This window comes from Mesoplodon bidens (genome assembly GCF_964165515.1).
Source record: "Mesoplodon bidens genome assembly, chromosome: 6".
In the NCBI taxonomy this organism is placed as follows: Eukaryota; Metazoa; Chordata; class Mammalia; order Artiodactyla; family Ziphiidae; genus Mesoplodon; species Mesoplodon bidens.
The window spans coordinates 12,497,330-12,521,732 of NC_138162.1; the positions used below are offsets into that span (position 1 = coordinate 12,497,330).

The following is a 24,403-nucleotide window of genomic DNA, read 5'->3' on the forward strand; positions in this document are numbered from 1 at the left end:
AAGACACAGCCACGCAACACCCACTTCTGTCACTGGAAGGATCCCTCCACATCAGCACAGCTAGGGGAGCAAGAAAGGATTGTATTCTCTGAATTCAACAGGGCCAGGGAGCAATGATGGAAGTAGTCCCCAGCCAACTAAGGAGAAACAAGGGCTTTCTGGACCATAAGACAGTAGACACAGCCAGGGACCCTCAGCCTGGACCCCAATTTCCCCCACTGTTTCTGTGCCATGGTTCTTCACAAGGAACTCTAAGCCCAAAATGGGGGCATGAAGCACCGTTCCCAATCTCTTACCTTATCCCCCTGTCCTCTCCTCTCTCGTAGCTGGCTATTGGGATCTGTGTGGCTGGGCAAAGTGTCTCAGGGCTCTGCAGTCAAGCAGGGGAGGACAGGGCAGCATGTGTTAGAAGGGAGTTCACACTTAGCTGAGTTTCTCTCCTTTCATTGTTTTCTTCTTTATTGTCTGCTCTACCCCTACTGGAATGTGAGCTCCATGTGGGCAGGAGCCCATCTGTCTTTTTTGAGTTTGAACTCTATTGAAGATTTTTTTTTATTGAGGTATAGTTGATTTACAATATTCGTTTCAGGTGTACGACATAGTGATTCATTATTTTTATAGATTATACTATATTTGAAGTTATTAGAAAATATTGGCTACATTCCCCATGCTGTACAATGCATGAAATAAACTACAACGATCTGTTGTGCAGCCTTATCGGTCTTGATCGCTCCCTGCTGTAGCCCCAAGCATATGACAGTAACTGGCATGTAGTAAGCAGTTAGGAATATAAATATTTGTGACTGAACAAATAGCCTGCAAGTAAGGCGGAGGCTACAGCCCACCTCCGCCTTTGACCCTGAGCCAGACAAGCAAGATTAGGCCTGGAAGGGAGTCAAACCAGGAAGCAAGAGGAAGCTGGATGGAGGAAAGAGCACAGCTCTAGATCCAGCCAGACCTGGGTCCTAACCTGTCTCTGGCACGCGTGGAGCACGTCACTCAACCGCCCCGAGTCTCGGTATCCTTGGTTTTGAAACGTGGATTATACCACCTATTTCACACTGTTGGGTTGAAAATAAATGAGAATGAAATGTGTAAAATTGGCACAGAGTAAATGCTCTCCTCCCCAGATGCCTTTCATCTCTGTTGTATGCTCAGTAAGGGAGGAAGTTGTTTTAATCAGATGGTGGGAACTGAATGCTACATTTCCTGGGGCTGGGGAGTTGTGCATTTTAGGAGAGCACCCTGGAAAAAGCAATTCCTAACCCACAGGATGGGAGGGGAGAGGGGGATGAAACATCAGCAGTGAAAGATCTAGATCATGACAGGCCCAGGGATCCCAGTGGAAAGTCTCCTGCTGCAAACCTCCAGCACATCTAGCCTGTGGCTAGGAGAAAGATCACTTCCGTGTCACCTCTGCTTCTGGGGATGGTATCAAAAGCATAGCAGGGGGCTTCCCTGGTGGCGCAGTGTTTGAGAGTCCGCCTGCCGATGCAGGGGACACGGGTTTGTGCCCCGGTCCGGGAAGATCCCACATGCCGCGGAGCGGCTGGGCCCATGAGCTATGGCCGCTGAGCCTGCGCGTCTGGAGCCTGTGCTCCGCAACGGGAGAGGCCACATCAGGGAGAGGTCTGTGTACCGCAAAAAAAAAAAAAAAAAAGCATAGCAGGCAATTTGGAAAAAGAACTTTATTAACTTCATGAAAAACAGCTGCCGTGAGTCAAGATCTGGACAAAGACAGAGCTCTGGTGGCTTCCAGTCAATGGCCTGGAAAAAGCCACCTGTTCTCTCTATAGCCTCAGACCAGGGTCTCAGTTGGGGTCCCAAGAAGAACACCCCACCTCCTTGCCTCCTCTGTGCAGGCACAGATTCAGGCAATGCATTCTCATTAGACATTAGAGTCCCCTGCTCCGTGGATGTCTCACTGAACAGGAAAATGAATCATCCATGCTCCAGACATTCAGGACAGGACAGACCTAGCACACCAGCTACTGTTCTGGATCAGCAACCAGGAACACCACATTCTGAATAACCAATCAGAAAGCCAACACTCTGGAGGACCACCCAGAATTCTAGAATGCAAAATAAGAACCCCTGAACTGTCTAGATGATTCCATCAGGAGTCCCATATTTTAGAATGCCTGTATTCTGGATCAACCAGAAATCTGACATTCTAGGTGATCAACCAGGAAACCAGTGTTCTGGCATTCCGAAGGAGAACCACTCCTAACATTCTAGATGGTTCACCAGGAATTCAGCATTCTAGATCGACAAACAAGACCACAGTAGTCCAGAGGGTGGTGAGAGACCCAGAGTTCTAAATGTCCACCCTGATGTTCTCAACACCAAATCAGAAACCCAACATTGAAGACTATCAACCCTGGCCTCACCACTCTGGAATGATGAGCAGTAAGGTCTACCCTCCAGAATGCTGCTGCCCTGTCCTCTCAGAGCTCTGTGGATGGCCGCCCCATGCCAGGCCCGTCCTCCTGGCGGGGGTCCGGCACGTGGAAGGAGACGTAGGGACAAGTCTTGGTGTTGAGGCAAACCAGCTTCCTCAGCGTGGCCGTCTTGACAAGGTTGAAACCCATCTCACCGCCAAATGTGCTCGACTTCCAGTACTCCGGAGAACAGATAGGATTCCCTAAGAGGCCCTTAAGGGAAAAAGGAGCCCCAATTTCTATCATACTCTCCCCAAAGATGGAGTTTGGAGGACACTTCTCAAGAAGCAGCCCTGGGTAGAACTCCAAGGCATCGATGTCTCCATACAGCTCCTCCAACTCAGCTGCCATCTCCTTCTCTCCTACAAGGGGGAGAAGCCAAAGTCAGAATCATGATGCCATCCATTACGGTTCATCTGGGGAGGGAATCTTCTAGGTCCACCTTTTTCTGGGGGAGGAGAATGGACTTCAGAAGAGCACCTTGAGCAAATGAGCACATGCCCTAAAATCTGGCCCGGCTGACTGACCCTGCTCCAGGGCTGCATCTAGGGAAGGAATTTGCTACTGCAGATGGAGTCAAGGGCCTGGATCTGCCACCAAACAGCGTGTGACCTTGAGCAACTCACCCCACTTCTCTGTGCCCTAATTACCTGATCATTACAACAGGCAGAAGCTACCCATCTTGTTTCCTTCACAGGCAGGTTTCAAGGCCTTATCCTGGTCCAAGACCCTGCTTTCTACCGGAGCTCAGAGATGCAATGTCACTTGTCCAAGATCACATAGAGACTTAGCAACAATGTTCCTTCTGTCTCTCTGGACTGTCATGGGAGACAGACATGGAGTGTCCCTACCTGTCTTCTCAAGTCCACCCTCCACAGGGTACCAGTACACAGTCAGGGGTCATGTCACACCCTGGTCAAAACCTTTCAGTGGCACCCCCATTGTCTGGGACAGGGGTCCCCAAACTTAGCTGCCCAACAACTAGGTATCTTGAACAACAACAAATTATATATATATATATATATGACATACAGACATATATGTTACATATATTTATTATATATATTACACAATTTGTGTTTTATATATATATACACTTACATATACATACATATGTATATACATACACATACATATATGTATGGAGAGATATATATATACACACATACAGATTCTTGGGTACCACCTAGGTCTACTGAATCAGAATCTCTGGAAGAGACATCTCAGATTTGGTATTTTTAATTAGTTTTCTAAGTGATTCTCAGGTAGCTGGCCCATAAATGGGACTTAGGAACAACTAGACAGAATAAAACCCAAAATCTTAGCGTAGAATCCAAGATTCCACACAATCTGAGCCAGCCTCCTGTCCCTAACCTCCACCCAGCCACACCTAGGACTGTTCTCCTGAATAGGCTCACTTTCTTTTTTTTCTTTTTTCTTTTTGGCTCATTCTTTTTAACCCCTGTGCCTTTGTACTTTCTGTTCCTCCACCTAGAATGTTCTTCCCTCTATCCTTCACCTGGAAAATCCCTTTATTTCTTTTTTGGCTGTGCCATGTCTGTGCCCCCTGCAGTGGAAGTGCAGAGTCTTAACCACTGGACTGCCAGGGAAGTCCCGGAAAATCCCTTTCTATCCTTCAAACCCAGCTGAGAAGCCACCTTCCCTCCCCAAGCAGAGTCATCTGCCATCCCTCACCACCCCTGGCACCGTGCTCCCACACCCCTCAAATCCTACAGTCACAGTGCTGGCCATACGGATCACCCCGTTCTGTTTCCTCAATGTCTCCTTCACTTCAGCTCAAGCCCCTCAAGGGCAGGAGCCATGGCCGGGAAACAGCTGCTCACCTGTGAGCTCCTGGAAAGAGGTGTAGGGCTTCATGCCAAACCTCTTGCGGTACTCATTGAAGGGCTGCAGCCGTAGCTCTCTCGATTCCTTGATGACTTCCACAGCCACGTAGAGCACATGGTGGTCTGTGTTCCTACCCCCGCCGATCTGCCAAGAGATAAATACAGCTGTGCTCTGAGAGCCAGGCCACATTGTCCTGGAGAAGAAATTCAGGTCAGGAGTCCTTTCTGAGCAGAAAGGATGGCTCAGCCTAGCAGCCACCAAGCTGGGAACCTGGCCCTAGGTCTGCACTGCCATGCTTTCTCAGCGACCCCCTCTGAGGCTCAGCTTCCTCATCTTTAGAGTGTGGAGTGGGCCAGGAGGACTTCTCTAGTCACTCACCAGACACACTGTTCCCCAGCCCTTTGAATTTAGGTGAGAACCCACAACATTCTGTTAAGGAAGGTTCTGGAACTATGAGGTTCAGCAACTAGGACTCTGCAGAGGAGATGGCCAGCACGGCCACAGTCCAGAGCTCAAGCAGAGGGGACTGGCATTTCAGATCTGGAAATAAAAGGCAGAAAGTTTTCTGAGCTTTCAAATGATGGAAACAGACAGATGGACAAATGTTAGTTTGAGGGGCCAAAACTTTATGGCTTTCCTAGGATATTTTTTAAACTCTACCTGGCAGAACTGACATGTGTCTGTCACTCTCCAAATCAGTTTTTATCATAGAACAAAGATGTTTAATCTTTTAATGGGTTCTGCTAAGGAACCTATTTCTATTGCTTTCCATTCTCTATATCACAGAATTGAGATTAAATAAAATTTACTGAGCATCTAGTATTAAAAAGTGAACCCTAGGGACTTCCCTGGTGGTGCAGTGGTTAAGAATCCGCCTGCCAATGCAGGGAACATGGGTTCGAGCCCTGGTCCGGGAAGATCCCACATGCCGCGGAGCAGCTAAACCCTTGCGCCACAACTACTGAGCCTGCGCTTTAGAGCCCGCAAGCCACAACTACTGAGCCCACGTGCCACAGCTACTGAAGCCCATGTGCCTAGAGCCCGTGCTACACAACAAGAGAAGCCACCGCAAAAGGAAGCCCGCGCACCGCAACGAAGAGTAGCCCCCACTCGTCTCAACTAGATAAAGCCCGCGCACAGCAACAAAGACCCAACACAGCCAAAAATAAGTAAATAAACAAATTTAAAAAAAAAGTGAACCCCTAGTAACCAGCCACCACTAGAAAAGAGAAACTGAGCTAGAAGGTAGGAACACAGCGTATCGAGTCACTCCATTCAGTCCAGATAAAGCTACACACAGGGACATGTGATTACATCTGTTTCTCCTTCTTTCTGCCAAGCCTCCTGGGAGAGGAATTGTCATGAGCTAGCTGGGAGGGAACTAAAATCTTGCCATGAAAAGTGTAATATATAAACACATTTAGTTTAACTAAACTTGTAGTTTTACTTCAAGACCAAGGGGGTGGCGTAATATATCCTGTGAAAGGAGGGAAATAGGGTTCAAAGCCTAAGTAACCTGGTGAGATGAAGGCTCCAGAGGGAATTCCCTGGTAGCCCAGTGGTTAGGACTCTGAGCCTTCACTGCCAAGGGCCCGGGTTCAATCCCTGGTCGGGGAACTAAGATCTCACAAGCCACACAGCACAGCCAAAAAAAAAAAAAGAAGGCTCCAGAAAAAAAAATCTGATTCATAACTGTTAAGGAGCATAGGTCTACTACTGTATAGCACAGGGAACTCTGCTCAATATTATGTAACAACCTGAATGGGAAAAGCATTTGAAAGAATAGATACACGTCTATGTATAACTGAATCACTGTGCTGTACACCTGAAGCTCTCACAACATTGTTAATCAACTATACTCCATTATAAAATAAAAGGTTTAAAAAGATATTCTTTTTTTTTTTTGCGGTACGCGGGCCTCTCACTGTTGTGGCCTCTCCCGTTGCGGAGCACAGGCTCCGGATGCGCAGGCTCAGCGGCCATGGCTCACGGGCCCAGCCGCTCCACGGCATGTGGGATCTTCCCGGACCGGGGCACGAACCCGTGTCCCCTGCATCGTCAGGCGGACTCTCAACCACTGCACCACCAGGGAAGCCCTAAAAAGATATTCTTAATGCAAAAGAATTGTCAAAAAAAAAAAAAAAGCAGCATACATCTAAAGAAAGATCTATTGCTCAGGGTGAATTGATAATGATAATGCTAAAGAAAGAGTTCTGTTTGGTAGAACAAGGACAATTGGGTGAGAAAGAGGAAAAGCATAGTTGGGTGAAGCTATACACCCTGGGGCAAAGCCAGAGGAGGCTGGTGCCAATCTCAGCTGAACCATTTACAAGCTGTGGGGCCACTGTGGATTGACTTGCCTGCATCCGTGTTGGAGTCCTAACCCCCAGCACCTGTGAATGTGACCTTATTTGCAAAGAAATGTAATCAAGGTCATACTCCACTAAGGTGGCCCCAGATTCAATGACTGGCGTCCTGATAAAAAGAGGAAACAGAGACACAGGGAGAGCACCATGTTGGAGTGATGCTTCTACAAGCTAAGGAACCCCAAGGATTGTCAGCCATCACCAGAAGCTGAGAGAAAGGGAAGGAACAGATTCTCCCCCGGAGCCTTCAGCAAGAGTACGGCCCTGCCGACACCTTGATTTTGGACTTCTAGCCTCCAGAACTGTGCAACAATACATTTCTGATTGGTGTTAATACCATCTGGGGGAGTTAACCACAAGGGCTTTCTAGAGAGATGTTTGAGGATTGATCTTTTTCATGGCCTAGATGTTAGTAATGTGTAGTAAATGTTTAATGGATGCTTGGATGGATCAATGAATAAATGAATAAAAGGTGATAATTCTCAGGTGTAAGGTGGGAATATTTCTTTCCTTTTCTGGATGTTTCTTTGTCTATGGAGGAAACCCCAGTAGCCTAACACTCTTAGCATCTTTTTCCAACCTCTCCCCCTCACTCCTTATTAGAAGAGGAGGAGTAACTTAGTATTATTGGCGAGTTTGAGCACAGTAACTAGGCATGTGTTGTTCAAGCTGTCCTCTCTACAGTTCTTGAATTCACTTGACACCAGGGAGTATGTTTTCTCTCATACTCCTTGTTCTGAGGGGACAGGGGGATGTTGGGAGAGACTTTCCTTGTTTCCATGCTTCCATGTCTTGGTGGCCAAGTTTGTCTATGTGGGGGTTTATTATTAAAAAGCCTGCTTTAGGTTTTCTAGAATCAGTTTTATCAGTAATAAAGGTGATATTTTGTTTTGTTTTGTTTTGTTTTGTTTTTCGGTATGTGGGCCTCTCACTGTTGTGGCCTCTCCCGTTGCAGAACACAGGCTCTGGACGCGCAGGCCCAGCAGCTATGGCTCACAGGCCCAGTCGCTCTGCGGCATGTGGGATCTTCCCGGACCGGGGCACGAACCCGTGTCCCCTGCATCGGCAGGCGGACTCTCAACCACTGCGCCACCAGGGAAGCCCCTAAAGGTGATATTTTGAACTTCCAAAAAAAATAAAAAAGAAAAAGAATAAATGTCTGCTGCTTAAAGCCCCCTGGTTTGTGTTCCTTTTGCAGCCCTAGGAAACAAATACAGGGACTGTAGGCAAATTACTTATGCTAAGCCTCTGTTTCTTCATATGCAACAATGAGGAAGGTAGAAGCATCAGTCTGATATGCTTGTGGTGAAATCATCGAGATAAAGAATACAAAGCGGTTATCACAGTGTTGGTCAAACGGTAACCCAGAGATGGAACCATGGGTGGGGATTATCAGGGGAGGCCCTGTTTTATCACTTCTCACATTCTCTTTGATATCCTGAGAATCCACACACTTCTGTGACCCTTCTGCCTGGTACCAGGAAATATCAGGGCTTTTCACACATGTCACCAGGGACATTGCTTGAAAATTCTTTGGAAACCATGAAGCCCCGCACACGAGTTATTGCCTCTGTTCATGTCTGTGTCCCCACAAAGAACAGAAGCCGTAAACCAGCCAGCAGCTGCCCATTGGCGGCAGCATATGCTAATTGCAGTCAAATTACCAGGGGGAAACCTAAATCCATATGGTGCCACAACTTCATGGTAGGGCTGAGGGTTAAGTATGAGAGAGAAGCAGGGGCTGAGGGGAGCTAGGGAAGGAGATGGAGCTTCCAAACACGGGGAAGGGAAGATTTAGGAGGAAATTAGTTAGAAGTCCCAGAGGGAAAGGCTGTATCATTTTGCTAGGGCTGCCATACCAAAGTGCCTAGGTGGCTTAAACAGCAGAAATTTATTTCCTCACAGTTCTGAAGGCTAGAAGTCCAAGATCAAGGTGTGGGCAGGGTTGGTTTCATTCTGAGGCCTCTCTCCTTGGCTTAGAGATGGCCATCTTTCCCTATGTTTTCCCTCTATGCACATCTATATCCTAATCTCCTCTCCTTATAAGGACGCCAGTCATCGTAGGGCTCACCCGATGACCCCATTTACCTTCATTAACTCTTTAAAGACCCTAGCTCGAAATACAGTCACATTCTGAGGTATTGGAGGTTAGGACTTCAACATGGGGATTTGGGGCAGGGGGCAATTCAGCCCATAACAGAGGCCTCTAATGTAATAAAGACCTACTATGTGCAGGCACTTTTGCATATATTGCCATACCCTGAATGTCTTCCTGGTCCTCAAATTGCCATGCCCTCTGACCTCTGGGCCTTTGCCATGCTGTCCCCTCCATCTGGAACACAGAGACCCCGGGCCACGAACGCTACCTCTTGCCCTGGGAGACCCCTATCCATTGTTTGGACCTCTGCTCAAACATCACTTCCTTATCCACAATCCCCAACTCTGGGCCAGAAGCCCCTCTCTGAGTTCCCAGAGCATGGTGGGCTTTCTATATTGTGGTTCTTAACATGCTTTTATAATTCTGAAAACATCAGAAAAGCCCTTGGTACAGTGCCTAACATGTAGTAAGTGCTCAAACCATGTTAGCTGTCACATGACTGGCGTTCCTTTCTAGGGTGTACGCACCAAAAATAGAAGGACCCAAGAACCACATTGACCTGGTTCACCACTGTATCCCCAGCACCTGGAGTAACGCCTGGTATCGTTGAATGAATGAAAGAACGACAGAATGAATGAAGGAACGATCACGACCTCTCTGTAGGGGTGACACTCTCCCCGTTTCACAGAAAACTGGGGTTTGGATCCCAGAGCCCAGCGGCCCTCCCCAGCGCTCCTCCAAGGCTCACCTGGCCCGCGGGCTGGCGAGAGAAGGCGTCCACCAGGGCCTCGACCCCGTAGTCCACCAGCATGGAGGTGTTGAACAGGAACTGCTCATAGCTGTAGTTCTGGGGGCCCACCCGGAAGGAGTCGGGCATGAGCGGGTGCCAGTGGTAGAGCTGGTTGAACTCCATGGCAATCCGGTTACGGTACTGGAACTGGGTGCCTAACAGCAGCTCCGGGTCAAACTTGAGCTTCAGGAAGTAGCCACTCAGCTGCTGCACGTACTCCTCGATCACGATCTTGATGGTCTCCCCTGGGACGAAGGATGGGGAATGGGGTCAACAGAGCACAGGGACTTAGCCATCAGGCTTGGGAAGTGGGCCAGTTCATGCAAAGGGCTTGGTTTGGCCTCTTTATCATTGTAATGGTTGTTTGATTTTATTTGGCCACTTTCACTTTGCCTTTTTGTCACGGGGCGTGAAAATGGAACTTTCTGTCTCAGGCTGCACTGATGTCCCAAGACAGGAGCCATCTGCTAGTCCCATGTTCCCTGGGGAGGTCACAGGCCGGGCTGAGCAGGACACGCAAAGGAAGTATCTGAGGATGGGTTTTGTGACCCTCTGGTGGCCACCTTCCCACAGCCCATTAAAAGAGGCTGGAGGGCTTCCCTGGTGGCACAGTGGTTGAGAGTCCGCCTGCCGATGCAGGGGACACGGGTTCGTGCCCCGGTCCGGGAGGATCCCACATGCTGCGGAGCGGTTAGGCCCGTGAACCACGGCCCCTGAGCCTGCGCGTCTGGAGCCTGTGCTCTGCAACGGGAGAGGCCACAACAGTGAGAGGCCCACATACCACCAAAAAAAAAAAAAAAAAAAAAAGAGGCTGGAGACACCACAAAAGATGGGCACGTAGAGATTAACTCAGTGAGGGAATCTCAGCGTGCCTAAGATGATGGGGGTGAGGGGAGCTCCCAAGAGACCATTCGAAGAGCTGCAGCAGCAAACAAGGGACACTGGAGACATAAGTGAATCTCGTGCCAAACATAATCCTCCTATCTTCCTATGGATCAAATTCCTCTGCCCCCTCAGGAACAAGCTGCAGAGCAAAGAGCCAGGGAAGACACAAAAGGAACATTCCATAACACAATGAAAACTGGTCAGCTAGATATTAGAAGAAACTGATATTTTGGCCAACTAACCACTAGACAAATTGACTTGTAGCAAATTGATCTCGAGCCACTGGAACTGCAATCAGCAGACCTGGGTTTAAATCTTGGCTTCACCGTTTCTAGCCACCCGAGCTGGGGCTGTGCTACTTAATCTCTCTGAAGCTCACTCTTCTTATCTGTAAAATGTGTACTAGAATCATACCAGTATAACAATATTCACAGGGTCGCTGAGAGGAGTAGACAATGAATGCATCTGAACTGCTTGGTACAGGGCCTGGCATAACACGGAGGGTCCGTACGTGTAGAAGTGGGAACACTACGTGGAGGTGTGAGAAGAGAATCCCCTCCCCATACGCACACAAGAGTAGACTAAGGCTCACACCCCCTCCCCACTCAGGAAAGCACTCCCCTCAAGATGTGGTGGAAGCAGCATAAACTCTGGTGGCAGCCAGACCTGGTTCAAGTCTCTCTGCACTGAATGGTCTTGGAGAATTCACTTACCCTCTCTGCCTCTTAGTTTTCACAACAAAGGGTAATCCTATCTGGGTCATAAGGCTGTCGGGGAGGGTTGAATGAAGCACTGGAGGTGCAGGGCCCTAGGAGTCCCACCTCTGGCCACAGCTTCATCACCAGTCAGTATGCTGGGCAGCCTGCAGACACAGACTTGCCCTCTCTGATCAAAGTCTCTATAATACTGGGACTTCTCCATTGTAAAGCAATTATACTCCAATAAAGATGTTAAAAAAAAAAATACTGGGACTTCTGAACCAGCCCCTTCTCGGTCTTTAGGCCGTTCCTAACCCCAGTGCATGGCTCTTCCAGGCACCAGTGAATCAGGCACTATAATTGGGAACAGTCACGCCCAGTGAGGCTCAGAGGCGGGGGCAGAGGCTCACTGGTGACACAGAGTGAATACGGTCTGGACAGGGGTGTCGGGGGCCAAGCTCCCAGGCCAAAAACCAACTGACATTTTAGGCTGCAGGCTCACCCCTGTAGGGGACACAAAAATATCTTGTCCCTGAGGCACCCAGAAGCTACCAATCTCCAGGAAGGCAGATGCATGCAGGGCAGGAAACATAAGGATTCCCGAAGCCCAGGCAAGCTGGGGTATTTGCTGAGGATGTCCCTGAGTGCTCCTGGGATGATGGGGAAACTGAGATTTGGGGTGGCTAATCAGATTTGCTGCCAGTCACCCAGCTAATAACCAGTTACCGCAGCCCTCCATTTTCTGAAGGCCTACTATGTGCTAAGTACCTTCCCATTCATCATCTCAACAAATCCTTACAACCATCATTATTCCCAATGTATAGATTTGGAAAGTGAGGCTCACACAGGGAAAGGACCCTGTTCAGAATTCTAATCTCTCTGTCCCCAAACCCTCCACTCCGCTTCTCAGGACAGAGGGCGTGACCTTCCAGGACAAGGCTGGCTTGGAGTCCTCACCGATGAGGATGAGGCGGGCCGTCTGGAAGAGCTGCTCATCGCCCCAGGTGGGGTGCTCAGCCTTCAGCAGGTCACACACTCGGTTGTGCTCACGCAACCAGAGTGTGGCGTAGAGCATGAGGCCAGGAAGCAGCCCGAACACCTCCTGGCCCACTGCCATCTGGCTCTGGGGTGGGACGCCCCGGGGGTAGTGCATCAGCACGGGCGCCTCTTCCACCGATGGCGGGTACATCTCTCCGTCCAGCACCTGCAGGATGGGGCCACCTGGTAACCTGGGGAGGGGCCGGGTGCCTGCACCTGCGCAGCTGACAGCCTTCCGCTCCTACTGACAGCTGCCTGTAACACGCAGTGTGGCCGCCCGGCCTCCCTGACCAAGGCCTGTGGATTCTACCTCCTAAAGTGAGTCCCTTTCTCTCTCCCCTCTGCTACCACCCTCTTCCAACCCACCCTCACCTTCCACCCTGACTCCCCTCGTAAGGGGCTCCATCCCCCCAGACAGTCCGTTCTCGGCTCTGCCAGCCAGAGCAATCCTTTAAAACACCTAAAATCGAGCATCACACCCTGGCTTAAAACACTTCCAAGTCCTCTCTCTGCTCTTGGCAGAAATCAGAAATCCTTAACGCGACGCTCGCTCATCGGGAATCACTCAGGTGTCCAGCAGCATCTCCCTCATTTTACTCCCTTGAATTCACTCAAGCTGACTTCCCCTCTCCAGCCTTCATGCCTGATAACCTGGCCTGTCCTGTGCCCTTCTTGGCCTCCCTAACTCCTCATCATCATTCATGCAACTCTTGGTTTCTTCGTACTTCCTAAGGAAGCCTTCCCCATCCTCTGCACACTCTCGTGGCTTCTCCCTGGTGGCAGCTATCACAAGTGTAATTAATTATATGGCAGTGTCATCATTCACTCAATAAATATCCACCGAGGACCTACCATATGCCAAATACTGTTCTGAGCCCAAAAGATTCAGCAATGAACTTTCTGTCTTGGTTTTCGTTTGTTTAGATTTGCATGGTCCAGTATGGTAGCCACTAGCTACATGCAGCTACTGAGCTCTAGAAACGTGGTAGGTGTGAATGAGGAACTGGATTTTTAATTTTATTTTCTTTAGATTTAAATTTTAAAACAGATACCTCAGCTATTGGGAAGTCTTTATGCTTAGAACAACTTGGACATGTGAATCTACTTTCTCAACTGTAAATTTTATGAAATCTAAATGCAGATCAGAATCTCCAACAAAAATCTGGCACCCAAATTGAGATGTGCTATAAGTGTAAGATACAGGTCAGATTTTGAAGATTTAGCACAAATAGTGAGATATTTTATCGACAATTTTTGTGTTGATTACATGTTGAAATGATAAGATTCTGGATATATTGGGTTAAATTAAAAATATATTATCAAAATCAATTTTGCCTGTAGCTTTTTACCTTTTTTAATGTGGCCATTAGAAAAATTCAGATAACTTAGATGTGGCTCACAGCAATGAAACAGGGCAAATGATACCTATTTTATGCAGTGGATTTGATAAGTGCATGAGATAATTACCTATGTGGCTCTAGCACCACTGAACAGTGCGAGTTCAGATGAAAAGTCCTCATGGAACTAGCACCCTACTGTTTGTGTCTGTGGTCCCTGAGGAGCTTGAGGGTAGGGCCCATAACTATCACGGCCACTGCTCCCCTGTGCCAGGCACATCATAGTGTCCAATTAATATTGTAGAATAATTAAATGAATAAATGCAGGCTGGAAATGTTCATCTCCTGTGGAGGCCCCAAATCCACCTCCCAGGAGAACATGAGAGGCTACGTCTGCTCCTTGTCTGCTTCTCTTGCCTGGCACCCTCTCCCAGGGTTTGCTGTCTCTCCTCCAACCACACACCTCCAGCTTCTGCAGCTCGCCATCTCAGGACACCCTGGAGGCCCCCACCAACAGCTTCTGCCAGGGAAGACCGTGGAAGGTTCTTCCCAACGCCCCATCCCACGACCCAGTGCTACCTGGTACTTGAGTTTCCCATCCTTAAAGAGCCGCAGGTGATACTGACGTTTCAGATTGTCTCCATAAATGTGGCCAAGGTCGACCTGAAGACAGAGAGAGGGTCCACTCAGACCTCTGGGTCCTGCCCCACCTGTAACAACCTCCATGTGCCAAGTGCTGCCCAGAGAAGTCCCGAGCCCCTCCCAGGTACTCACCCCATGGCCCAAAGCCTTGGTGAAGCCAGGACCCAGCTTGCCAGAAGTTTTGAAGAACTGATGTGTGAAGTGTTGTGCAAAGAAGGCAAACATGAGGTTGCTGCCTTGGGGGTCAGGGATGAACTTCTTCCTGAGCAGGAAGCGACGGCTCAGGAGCTCGGCATCTGGCAACTCCTTCTTCCCTGGTTGGGGAGGTGGGAAAGAGCAGTAGCTGCTTCCTCTCTAGATCTTCCTGCCTCAGGGCCTTCCAGCCTCGCCAGACCGAACTGGTCCACGCAGGAAGCCCAGAGTGGCCTCTGCAGGACCACCTCCCTCTCACCTGATGGCCCCTTGCACCTTCTCTACCAAAAGACTCTGGAAGTATTTATGGGTGAAATGGCATGATATCTGGAATCTGTTTTTTAAAACTCCATAAAAAGTAAGGTGAAAGGGGATGGATGAAATAACCTTGGCAAATTGTGGACAAATCTTGAAACCCAGAGATGGATACATAGGACTTCATTATACTTTTCTCTCAACTTTTGTGTATGTTTGTTACTTTGTACAAGTTAACCCTCCTCCCCCTAAAAAAGAAACAAAAAACAAACAAATGGAAGAACTTGGACTCCCCAGCCGTGGAGCAAGGTAGCCTGTCTCGGAAATGGGTTACGCCATTTACTAACTGTGTGAACATGGAGAAGTCATTCCATCTTTCTGACCCTCAATTTCTTCTTCTATAATATAGGGCAAATGATATCTATTTTATGCAGTGGATTTGAGGAGTGCCAATGTCACTGGCAGAAAACTGGTGAGATGGAATCTTTTAAACCAAGGGTCAGCAAACTTTTTCTGTACAAGTCCAGATAGTCAATATCTTAGGCTCTGCCAACATGTGGTCTCTGTCGCGTCTGCTCAGCTTGGCTGGTGCAGCAGGAAAGCAGCCACAGGTGATACCTAAGGAATGTGACTGTATCGTCCTGTGCGTACTTGAAACTGAATTGATGGCTCTAAACTGACTAAAACCCCCTGTCTGAGGACAATCAGGAGCGGATAAGGAAGAAGGTCTTGGGAAGAAGACCCCTGCCAGTGAGACCAAGTGGGGGTCTTGAACAACGAAAGAAAAAATTTGACTTTATGTGTAAACTGCGCCGATGAAGCACATAAGACTGTTTACATGAGTAAAGACCCAAACTCAGAGTTAGCACCCAGTAAATAGCTCACTATTCTTTCCTTCCTCCATTTCAACTTTAAAGTCACCCCCATCCCAGCAGGATCCCACCCATTTAGTAGACGAGGTTCAGGCAAAGAGGCACCCTGGAAATATGGAAGCGCTAGTCTGACTCTGCCACTGACCTCAGGCAAGACTCCTCCACAACCTCTCCCTGTCCTCATCCCTGGTTCTGGATATGCATATGTCTTGCCTTGGTCCACCCATCTGTGAAATGGGTCAGTAACTGCTCTTCTGCTTGTTTTTTCCCAAACAGAAGAACTAAGCATCTCCTGTGACACACCCCCAGGCCCAGCCCCCTCACCCCATCGCCATTACCTTTGGTCCCCATGGGCGTGGGACAGTCTCGCGGCACAGAGGGCAGAACACGCGTATAGTAGCTCACATTGGAGAAGGACTCCCAGCTGATGTAGTCATGTGCTACATTGTAGGTGGGGGGGCTGGGGATGAGGTTGGAACGCACTGCAGAGGGCGAAAATAATAGTGACAAGGGGTTCCTGCCCCCAGTTACACACCCCCTTCCCCGCCTCTTCTTGGGTTGTTCTATTTTTGGTCCCCCCATGCAGCCAAAATCTTACTTCCCCGACCAGGAATTGAACCCGCGCCTCGGCAGTGAAAGCACGGAGTTCTACCCACTGGACGGCCAGGGAATTCCCTGGGCTGTTCTTTTTTTATTTGGCACCCTAGAACCCCCCCCCCCCGCCCCCAACCCCTGCCTTTATCAGATGCCAAGAATTCCAGGAAGTGGCAGGATTTCTTGCTCCCCTAGATTAGGAGGGTCCTGCCCCCACCCACCTGTGAGTACCAGACGCATGAGCATGTCCCGGATGTAGGTGGCATTGATAAACTCCCAGAACCAGCGGCCATGCGTCAGCAGGAAGTGGAGGAAAGAGGGGCTGGGCCGCAAAGTAGTCCGGAGCCAGGTCCATAGCTCAGCTGTGAGGGCAGGGGGAGCCATTCAGTCAGGCCCTCCTGGCGGGACCAGAAGCAGCCAGAGTGGAAGATGGGAACGGGGGATGAGGGCCAGGATGGAACAGCGTAGAACCTCTGGGGCAGGGGTAAGGATGGAACCTTGGGAGTGATGACACGTGACAGAGCCAGAACCAGACGTGAGGACAGGAGACAGGACCAGGGACTGAGGTCAGTAAGGCCGGAGCTGGGCAGTGAAAACTCACTACAGCGCCCAGAAGCAGGGAGTGGGGTGTGCCAGGAGTGAGGGCTTGTGCTGGAGCCAGGTCAGGGGCAGTGTCAGAGGTCAAAGGCAGGCAAGAAAAGAGAACAGGGCCACGGCCGGAGGTGAGGGTAGGAAGTGGGGGTCTTGGAGGACGAGCCCAGGGGAGAAGGATTGGGGCTGGAGGCCCAGCTCACGGATGGTGCAGTTGGGGCCGGAATAGCCCGTGCGGGTGCAGTCACACTGGTAGCGGTCAAGGCCGAAGCGGACACAGATACCCTGGTGCTGGCATGGATAGTAACAACAGGGGTTCACTGTGGGGAGAAACAGAGATCAGAGACCACTCCAGGGCGACCTCTCACTGGGGCCAGAGGCATGGAGCCCAGTCACAGCTCTCTCTCCTAACTTACTGGACTCCTGTGTTCCCCAAGGGTCCTCTCTGTCCCCACAGCTATGAACAGAAAGCCCCTGGCCCTTCCGTTTCCAGACCTTGCTCTGGGTTTCCAGTCTTCCCCACATCAGGCCACCAGGGGAAGTCCCCCCTCCCTCCCTGCTGCCACCAAAGTGGGGCAGGAGAAGAGTCCAGGCCCCAGGCTGTGACATCAAAGGCTAGGAGACAGCTGACAAGACACTGCAGCCACAGGCTTTTCTAGAGCATTCACTTTCTGCCAAGTTAGAGCTCAGCACCAAGGGCAGAGTTTGTGGGGTTCAGTAAAGGGAAAAGGATAGGGGTTCTCAGACCAACCCCCAACCTCTGGGCACCAGGACCTACCATCCCTTTATTTTTGCAGAAGGGAAGGAAGAGCAGGTATCACAACGCCCAGTTATAGGCAGATGGGGTGACTGAGGCCAAATAAGGCGAAACCCAGATGGGTCACCCAGCAAGTGGCACCAGACCAACTGCCCATCCCTTCACTTCCACCCCACCCCCAGACACTCAGCCGGCAAGTCCAAGGAAAGACGTTTCCCAGAACCCGGAAGACAGAGAATGGGTTTGAGGGGAGTCTCAGCTCCCGTCCTGATAGGCCCAGCCCCGGCTCACATCAGGGTGGAGTATGGGCTCTAGGATCTTGAGGGAGGTCAGGCACCACGAGAACAGGACAGATGTGGCTGGAAAACTCTCTCCAGAGGGTGAGTGGAGCTCTAGCATCACCCCCACCAACCCCCTGGAGAAACGCCCCCCCGGAAGTCCCTCCTTGTGTCTAACCCAGACCTCCCCAACCACAGCTTCAACGATTCTCCAACAGCAAGGTCAGAGACTCCTCGGAGCTCCCTCAGTGCTCGTTCACAGCTCAGCGAGGGACACCGAGGCTTGGGAAGAGGTGGCGACTTGGCCAAGACCAAGGAAGAGAGCCAGGCCTCCTGCAGACCCAGGGCGCCTGGCTCCTGGCAGCAGCTCCTTCCCTGGCCTTCCACAGAAAACACCAGATCCCTCCTGCAAACACACTTCCTTAACTGGGCTCAGAGCCAACGTTACAGGGAACTCTAATTCTTTGTGCATCTGATTATAGGGGGTCAAGAGGATAGCAACAGGCCGGAGGAGGCTGAGAAGCCACCGCAGGCTGACCACCCGCTGTGGTCACAGGGCTCCTCACATCGCAGAATCATGCAAATTGTCTTGCTTAAGCCCTGGCAACTCCCCACAACCTCACAATAGCACCTCTGTGACCCTTGCAGGGTATAAAAAGAAGGAACCCACGGGAAGAAGTCTGAACAAAAAGGCCTTATCAGACCAATGCAGGCGGACCGGCAGGTGGGGCCCAGGGCAGGGGCCTGGCAGGACCCCCCTCCCCTCCTACAGCCACAGGCCCAGAAACGCCAGGGAGCTCAGGCTCAGCCATGCAGCGGGCTCAGGGACCTGGGATCTCATCGATCCCTGCTGCTCAGGACACTCTGCTGTTCTGCCCAGGAGCTCCCGTGGCGCCACATTGCCCAGCTCCCGACCCTGGCGCAACAGGCCCTCTGTCACCAACGGGTCGCCCTACCACTCAGCGAGCACAGGAGCTGAGGCGCAGCCCTTCTCTGGGCTGTTTCCCCATCCCTCCCCCAGTAGGGATCCCAAAAGGAACTCGGTTTGCTCTGTGGCAGCCCGTCCCGCGGCCCCAAAGCCGAAAGCTCTGCTTCCTCCTTGACCCAGGCTGCGTCTCCCCCCTAGTAACTTCCCTCCAGAGCTACCTGGCCCTGCCCACTGCGCGTGCACCAGAAAGCCGCCCCCTAAACGTCCACACTCCGCCGCTCTCTCTCGCCCCTGCTCCACGTTCCAGCTCCACCCGTTCTGCTCCGCCACAAGCCTCCAAGGAAAAGGGCTCCCCCTGACTCCCTCCTCCCTCACAGAGGCCGTGCACACAGCTGGGGATCCACCCATGTCCTGGAGAGATCCAGCCACCCAGGGAATCCAGATGCGGTGGCCAGAGCTTACATGCTTGTGGAATTTAAACTGTAGCGAGGAGACCAGCCAGCCCAAGCTTGGCCAAAGGGACTCCCTGATTTCCCCAGCACCCCCGCAGCTGGCTCTGAAGTCTGGCTTGAGGGCTTCAGCAGGCAGCAGAGCTGTGTCCCCAGACACAGAAGTTCCTGCCCTCATCCCTCTCCCTCTCCTGTCAGGAGAGTCTGTGTGCCAGGCGGGGGGCGCGGGCCGAGGTCCCTCCCTCCCAGACCTGCTGCTCAACTTTCTCTCCCTCCTCTTCCGCTATCTTTCCATAAACACCGGCGGCCCCAGGGCAGGGAAAGTTCATCCCAGCAAGGATAGCAGCTGCTGCTGGCGGCCCCAGGATGTCAGGGTGGGCAGAGAGGAGACTAGGTGCTGCTTCCCTCGCTTCCCCGGGGAGGGGAGCCTAACCACAGCTGGACGGTCACGATGGGCCAGGAAGCCAGGGCTCTGGCTGAGCCTCCAACCTTGCATATCTACCTCGTTTATCTGCTCAGCACTCCCTGGTGGGTGGGTGAGACTCCCCCTACCCCTGCCACAGATGAGGAGACTCGCCTAGGCCCCACTGCTTCAGAGTTGCAGGGCCAAGATGAACTCCCTTCTCTTCCCTGTCCTTCCTCCTCCTGGAGGTGCCCAGGCCTGGATTTGGGGAAGGGATGCAGAGGGAGAGTCACTTTGTTCCACAGGCTGGGGATGACCCAAGGTGAGATAGGTTTGTCACCTTTCCTTCAAGGTGGACCTGAAAATCCAGAATGAATGAAACCAGGACCCCAGAGGGAGCGCCATCCCCTACCGCAACCAGAGCTCTGGGAACTATTCACAAAGGAAGGCCTTCCTTCAGTCTAACTTAAATCCCACATGCTTTCATGTGCCCAGCGGAGGACACCCCGTATAATAAAACATCAAGAAAGAGAACTAGGGAGATGCAGACACAGAGTCTAAAGTGCCTGAGTTCCCACACCCAGTACAGGGCGAGGCACCAGGTAGGTGCTGGGTGAAGATCTATGGGAGAGTGACTGCTCTTTACTGGCTGTGTGTCCTTGGGCAAGTACCCTGTACCCTCTGGGCCTTATTTTTCAGTGCTTTCCAGGAAGGGGAGGGAACAGACAGGCTCTAAGGAAAAACCTCCCCCTCTGCCTCCCCTTCTATTTCAACTCTGGACGAAGCCAATCTATCTCCAAATATTTGGGTTATTTGCATCAATATGATTCCCTAGCCCCATCAGCAGAGAACCTTGCAGCTTGCTCCCACTGCGTCTTCAAGCCAGCCCAGAGGTGAGGTTGATCAGCAAGCCCACACTGCACACATTCCCACCGATGAGGAACTGTTTAGGACTTCCCAGCTCCAGAACTTTCTGAGAATCCAGCAAGGAAATGTCCCCCAGCCCAGGAGTCAGGGCTCCAGGCACAGTGAGGGAATACCAAGCTGTCAGGACTTGGAAGCACCGGGCAGCAAGCGGGCCCGTTAAAGAAAGAGGCTGCACTGAAATTCCCTAAGAATAATATTTAGAGAAGCTCCAGGAGCTTGGCAGCCAAAGAGAAAAAAAAGGGGGACCCTGACCAGCCAGACCTGGGTCCCAGTCCCTACACCCTACCAGGTCAGCGGCCAGCCGCCAGGCACCACCGCAGCAGGCCCCAATGGCTAGAAAAGGAAGTCCTCTCCCAGCCCACAGACTCCTCTGGTGCTGCAGATAGGAGGCTGCAGGCAGCAGGAAGGTTTGGCCCAGGCGGGGTTCCTGCCCCACGTGCCAGGGCTAGCTGGCCTCAGGCCCCTCTGCCTGGTGTGGAGCTCCGGTTGCCAGGTCATGCCCTATCCCTAGCCAAAGAGAGAGCACTAAGCCAAGTGCAGGAACTGGAGGGGATGAACTTGAGCATTAAGGAAGCCCTGGCACGTCCCTGTCCTCCAAGCCGGACTCCACCTCCTCCGTCACAAGAGAGGCAGAAGCAACATTCTCTCCCGCCACCTGCCCCCACGTAAGCTTGCAGCCCTCGTCTCCTGGGGGAATCAGCCTTTGCTGCCGCTCTGGGGACAAAACACAGGCTTTGGTTTTCCGGGGCAGATGCCTCCCCTGAATGTCCAGGCATCTCGGACCTCAGTTCACCCAGAGACTTGGAAACAGGAAGGCAGCCCAAACCTCCTGCCCCAACACACGACGGGTCCTCCGTTCTTTCCTTGATCCGTGCAGCAGCCTCCTTAATGGTTCCCCAGCCTCCAGTCTCACCTCCAAGTCATCCGCCCAACCTCACTCTCCTGTTCCCAGTTACCCTGAGGCCCCAGTCCCTCTCCTCGTTCTGCATCCAAAGGCCCGTGTCCACCAGCAGCTGCCTCTGTCCTACTGCTCCCTGTGCACCCTTCCACTCCCACAGTTCAGACCTTTAGGCTTCAGCTCATGCCCTTGCTTCTGCCAGGAAGACCCCTTCCAGAGTTTCACAGTAAAACCTCACAGGATTTCCACCAACTCACCACCTCCTTCGGGGTCCCTGTCAAACGTCACCACCTCCAAGAAGCCTCCCGAAATTCCTCATATGTAAGGGACGAGAGATAACTGCCCCCCACCCCCGAGCCCCGCACACCCCTGTGCTTCCCTCAGTCACGGCCCTGACCCCCTTGGATGGCAGTCTGTGGGCATGTCTATCTCCTCCACCAGACGGCGAGCTCCTCCCAGCTCTGTCTCCAGGCTCCAGCCAAAGACTGGCATAAAGCAATCCCCTGGGGATGTTTGTGGAGTGAAGAAAACAATTCTGTTTAAACACAATATAAAGATAAGTAGAAAAGGCTAAAAGCAAAATGGCACAGACCATGGCTCACTAAGTACTGGTGAACAGACACAGGAGGACAGGCAGGGTGAGCCCTGGGTACCCTGGGGGCCTGGATGGGGCTGAATGGGGCTTCAGAGGAAGTGCTGGGCTGATCCAGGGGCCAACAAAAGGGGCCACTGGGTCAGCTTAGTCAGCCTCGGCTCTGCTACTGGAGTGTCAGACAAATGGGCTCACCCTTCTGGGCCTCAGAGTTCCCTTCTGTAGAATGGGACTAACATCTCCCTGGCAGGGCTGTTGTGAGCACCAACAACAGAGATGCCCACAGCCTGTTTTTGTAAACTGTAAAGTGCTGGCCACATGGGTCTTCCTCCTCTTCTTCCCACAAACTAGACCTTTGCTCGTGCCCAGCATCCTCCATCCTTTCCTTGACTTCCCCAAATGCCACCCTCTCAAACCCTCTCCTCCAGGAAACCTAGTCTGATTCCCAGTTCACACAGGTACCCTTTCTCTCTCCTCTGAGCATCACAACAGAAGGCTCAGATCCCCTCCCCACCATCCTCTGTTGACCCCATTTTGCAGATGGGGAATGGAGACACACACACACACACACACACACACACACAAGCAGTAAGCTGGGGGAGGGAGGCGGTCCAAAGGAGGAACTGCAGTCCTTCACCTGGAACCTGGTACATGCATGGTGGAGGGGGAGGAGGGTGGGAATTTTACAGGATTTGACTTTCCCCATGTTCTTTGGGGTGATGAAACCAGGGTCCATTGGCAGGGGGTGAGGAGGGCAGGGAGGACTCTGAGGAAAGACCCTGCAAAATGCCTAGAGTCAGGTAGATCCAGCTTCCAACCCTGAGCCCACCATGCACTGTGTGAGCTTGAGAGGGTTATAGCCCCTACCTGAGCCTCAGTTAACTCAACCGCCCAGTAGGGACCTCACAGGTGAGGATTTAAACCTCAGGGGAAGCAACCCAGCCCCGTAAGTGTATTTCCACCTCCACTCTCTCCGGAATGGCTGGTGTTCCCTGGGTCCTCACCGAGGGAGATCTTCTCCACTGGGGCTGGGAATCCGGAAGGGTACCAGAAAGTTAGAGGCTGGAGAAAGAGAACTCGCCAGCCCGCCTTCCCCTGGAGCCTGCTGCTTCCTCCGAAAGTGGCCCGCAGGGGAAACAGAGGAAAACAGCTTGGACCGCTGGGGGCCCAGAAGAGGTGAGGGCCTGGAGAGAGGCTGTCCCTTTTCCCAAAGCCAGCCTGACATCCCAGTCTGCCCTTTCCCCCCGAAAAGAACCCAGTGGCGTCCTAGCCAAAGCCACACCCCCCGGGGGTCTGCAGAGAGCCCCCATCCCACCGACAGACTCAGCCCCCTCCCCCCTCCCAGGCACCGCGAGCCGAAAAGGGGAAGCTGGGCCGGCCGGAGGGGAGAGGCGGGTGGGGGCCAAGCCAGGGACGCAGGACCTGGGGCTCTTCGGGGGCAGGAAAGGGGCCGCCTACCCGGCGCGGGTGCCCCGGGGGCCGCTGGCAGGACGGGGGATGGCGGCAGCAGCAGCAGAAGCAGCGGGAACCGGAGCGAGACACTCTGCCCTGCAGAGGGAGAGAGATGGAGGGCTGAGCCTGGCATTCAAGGCTCCACCAGGAGGCAAAGGGGATTCTGGGGCCACCAGGGCCGGACTTACAGCTCATGGTGCAGGGCGGCTGATGGATGCGGGATGCGGACTGCGTGCTCCTTGGGTGCGTCTCTAACTGTGCCCCGGAGCTCTGGCCCGGCTGGCCCGCCCCTCCCCACCCATTCCCTGGCTCCACCTCTCTAGCCAGCTGTCACCTCGGCCGCCGCCCACTTACTTCCTCTGCTCCCACTCCAGCCAAGACACTTTATTAATTATTCTATGATGGACACTAAGGTGTTTTTTCACCCGAGATCCGTGAGAAACTTGAGCCTTTAAAACCCAGTAGCACCAGAAGTGTGTCCATTTGGTTGATAAGAAACTGAGGCCCGGAGATGATGTGCCATGCCGAGGGCCCCCAGGGCTTCAGGGCAGAACGGCTCGTATCTCAGCCTAGAAACGTCCGCTCAGAACCACATACCCTCCCCCCACCCCCACCGCCACCCCCAAGCGGAAGGAGGATGGAAAAGGAGCAGTCCAGGCGGGCCTGCACACAGTCCCCGGGATGGGAAACCCACTACCCTCAGATCCAACAGGGAGGACGGGCTTCCGCCAAGGGCTGGGCTCTGCCCTCTAAGGTCACGTGTCTCTGCCTGAGCCTCTACTGCCAGAATGAAGAGCACAGACTCCGAGTCCAGGAGACCTAATTCAAATCCAGCCTCTACAGCTTACTAGCTGTGTCTCTTTGGACCTGGTACTTAACCTCTCTGGTTCTCAGTATTCTATTCTATAAGACGTGGATGCTAATAAGACCCATTCCAGGGCTTCCCTGGTGGCGCAGTGGTTGAGAATCTGCCTGCTAATGCAGGGGACACGGGTTCGAGCCCTGGTCTGGGAGGATCCCACATGCCGCGGAGCAACTAGGCCCGTGAGCCACAACTACTGAGCCTGCGCGT

The 24,403-nt window shown here is 52.2% G+C and overlaps 1 protein-coding gene across 2 annotated transcripts; it reads right to left on the minus strand.

Moving 5' to 3' along the window:
• Positions 1 to 1,669: 1,669 nt before the first annotated feature.
• Positions 1,670 to 23,635, minus strand: PTGS1 (prostaglandin-endoperoxide synthase 1). Of its 2 annotated transcripts, XM_081238389.1 has the most exons (11): positions 23,520 to 23,631; positions 23,338 to 23,427; positions 16,851 to 16,967; positions 16,278 to 16,418; positions 15,801 to 15,944; positions 14,276 to 14,457; positions 14,081 to 14,164; positions 12,084 to 12,330; positions 9,502 to 9,788; positions 4,286 to 4,433; positions 1,670 to 2,803 (listed from the first exon to the last, which is right to left on the minus strand). In XM_081238389.1, exons 1-11 carry the CDS (start codon positions 23,524 to 23,526, stop codon positions 2,448 to 2,450), a joined length of 1,803 nt encoding a protein of 600 aa, XP_081094515.1. In that variant the 5' UTR covers positions 23,527 to 23,631; the 3' UTR covers positions 1,670 to 2,447. The 2 variants fall into 2 exon arrangements, with proteins under 2 accessions (XP_081094515.1, XP_081094516.1); XM_081238390.1 differs by lacking the exon at positions 16,278 to 16,418 and having other exon boundaries at positions 23,520 to 23,635.
• Positions 23,636 to 24,403: the final 768 nt, after the last annotated feature.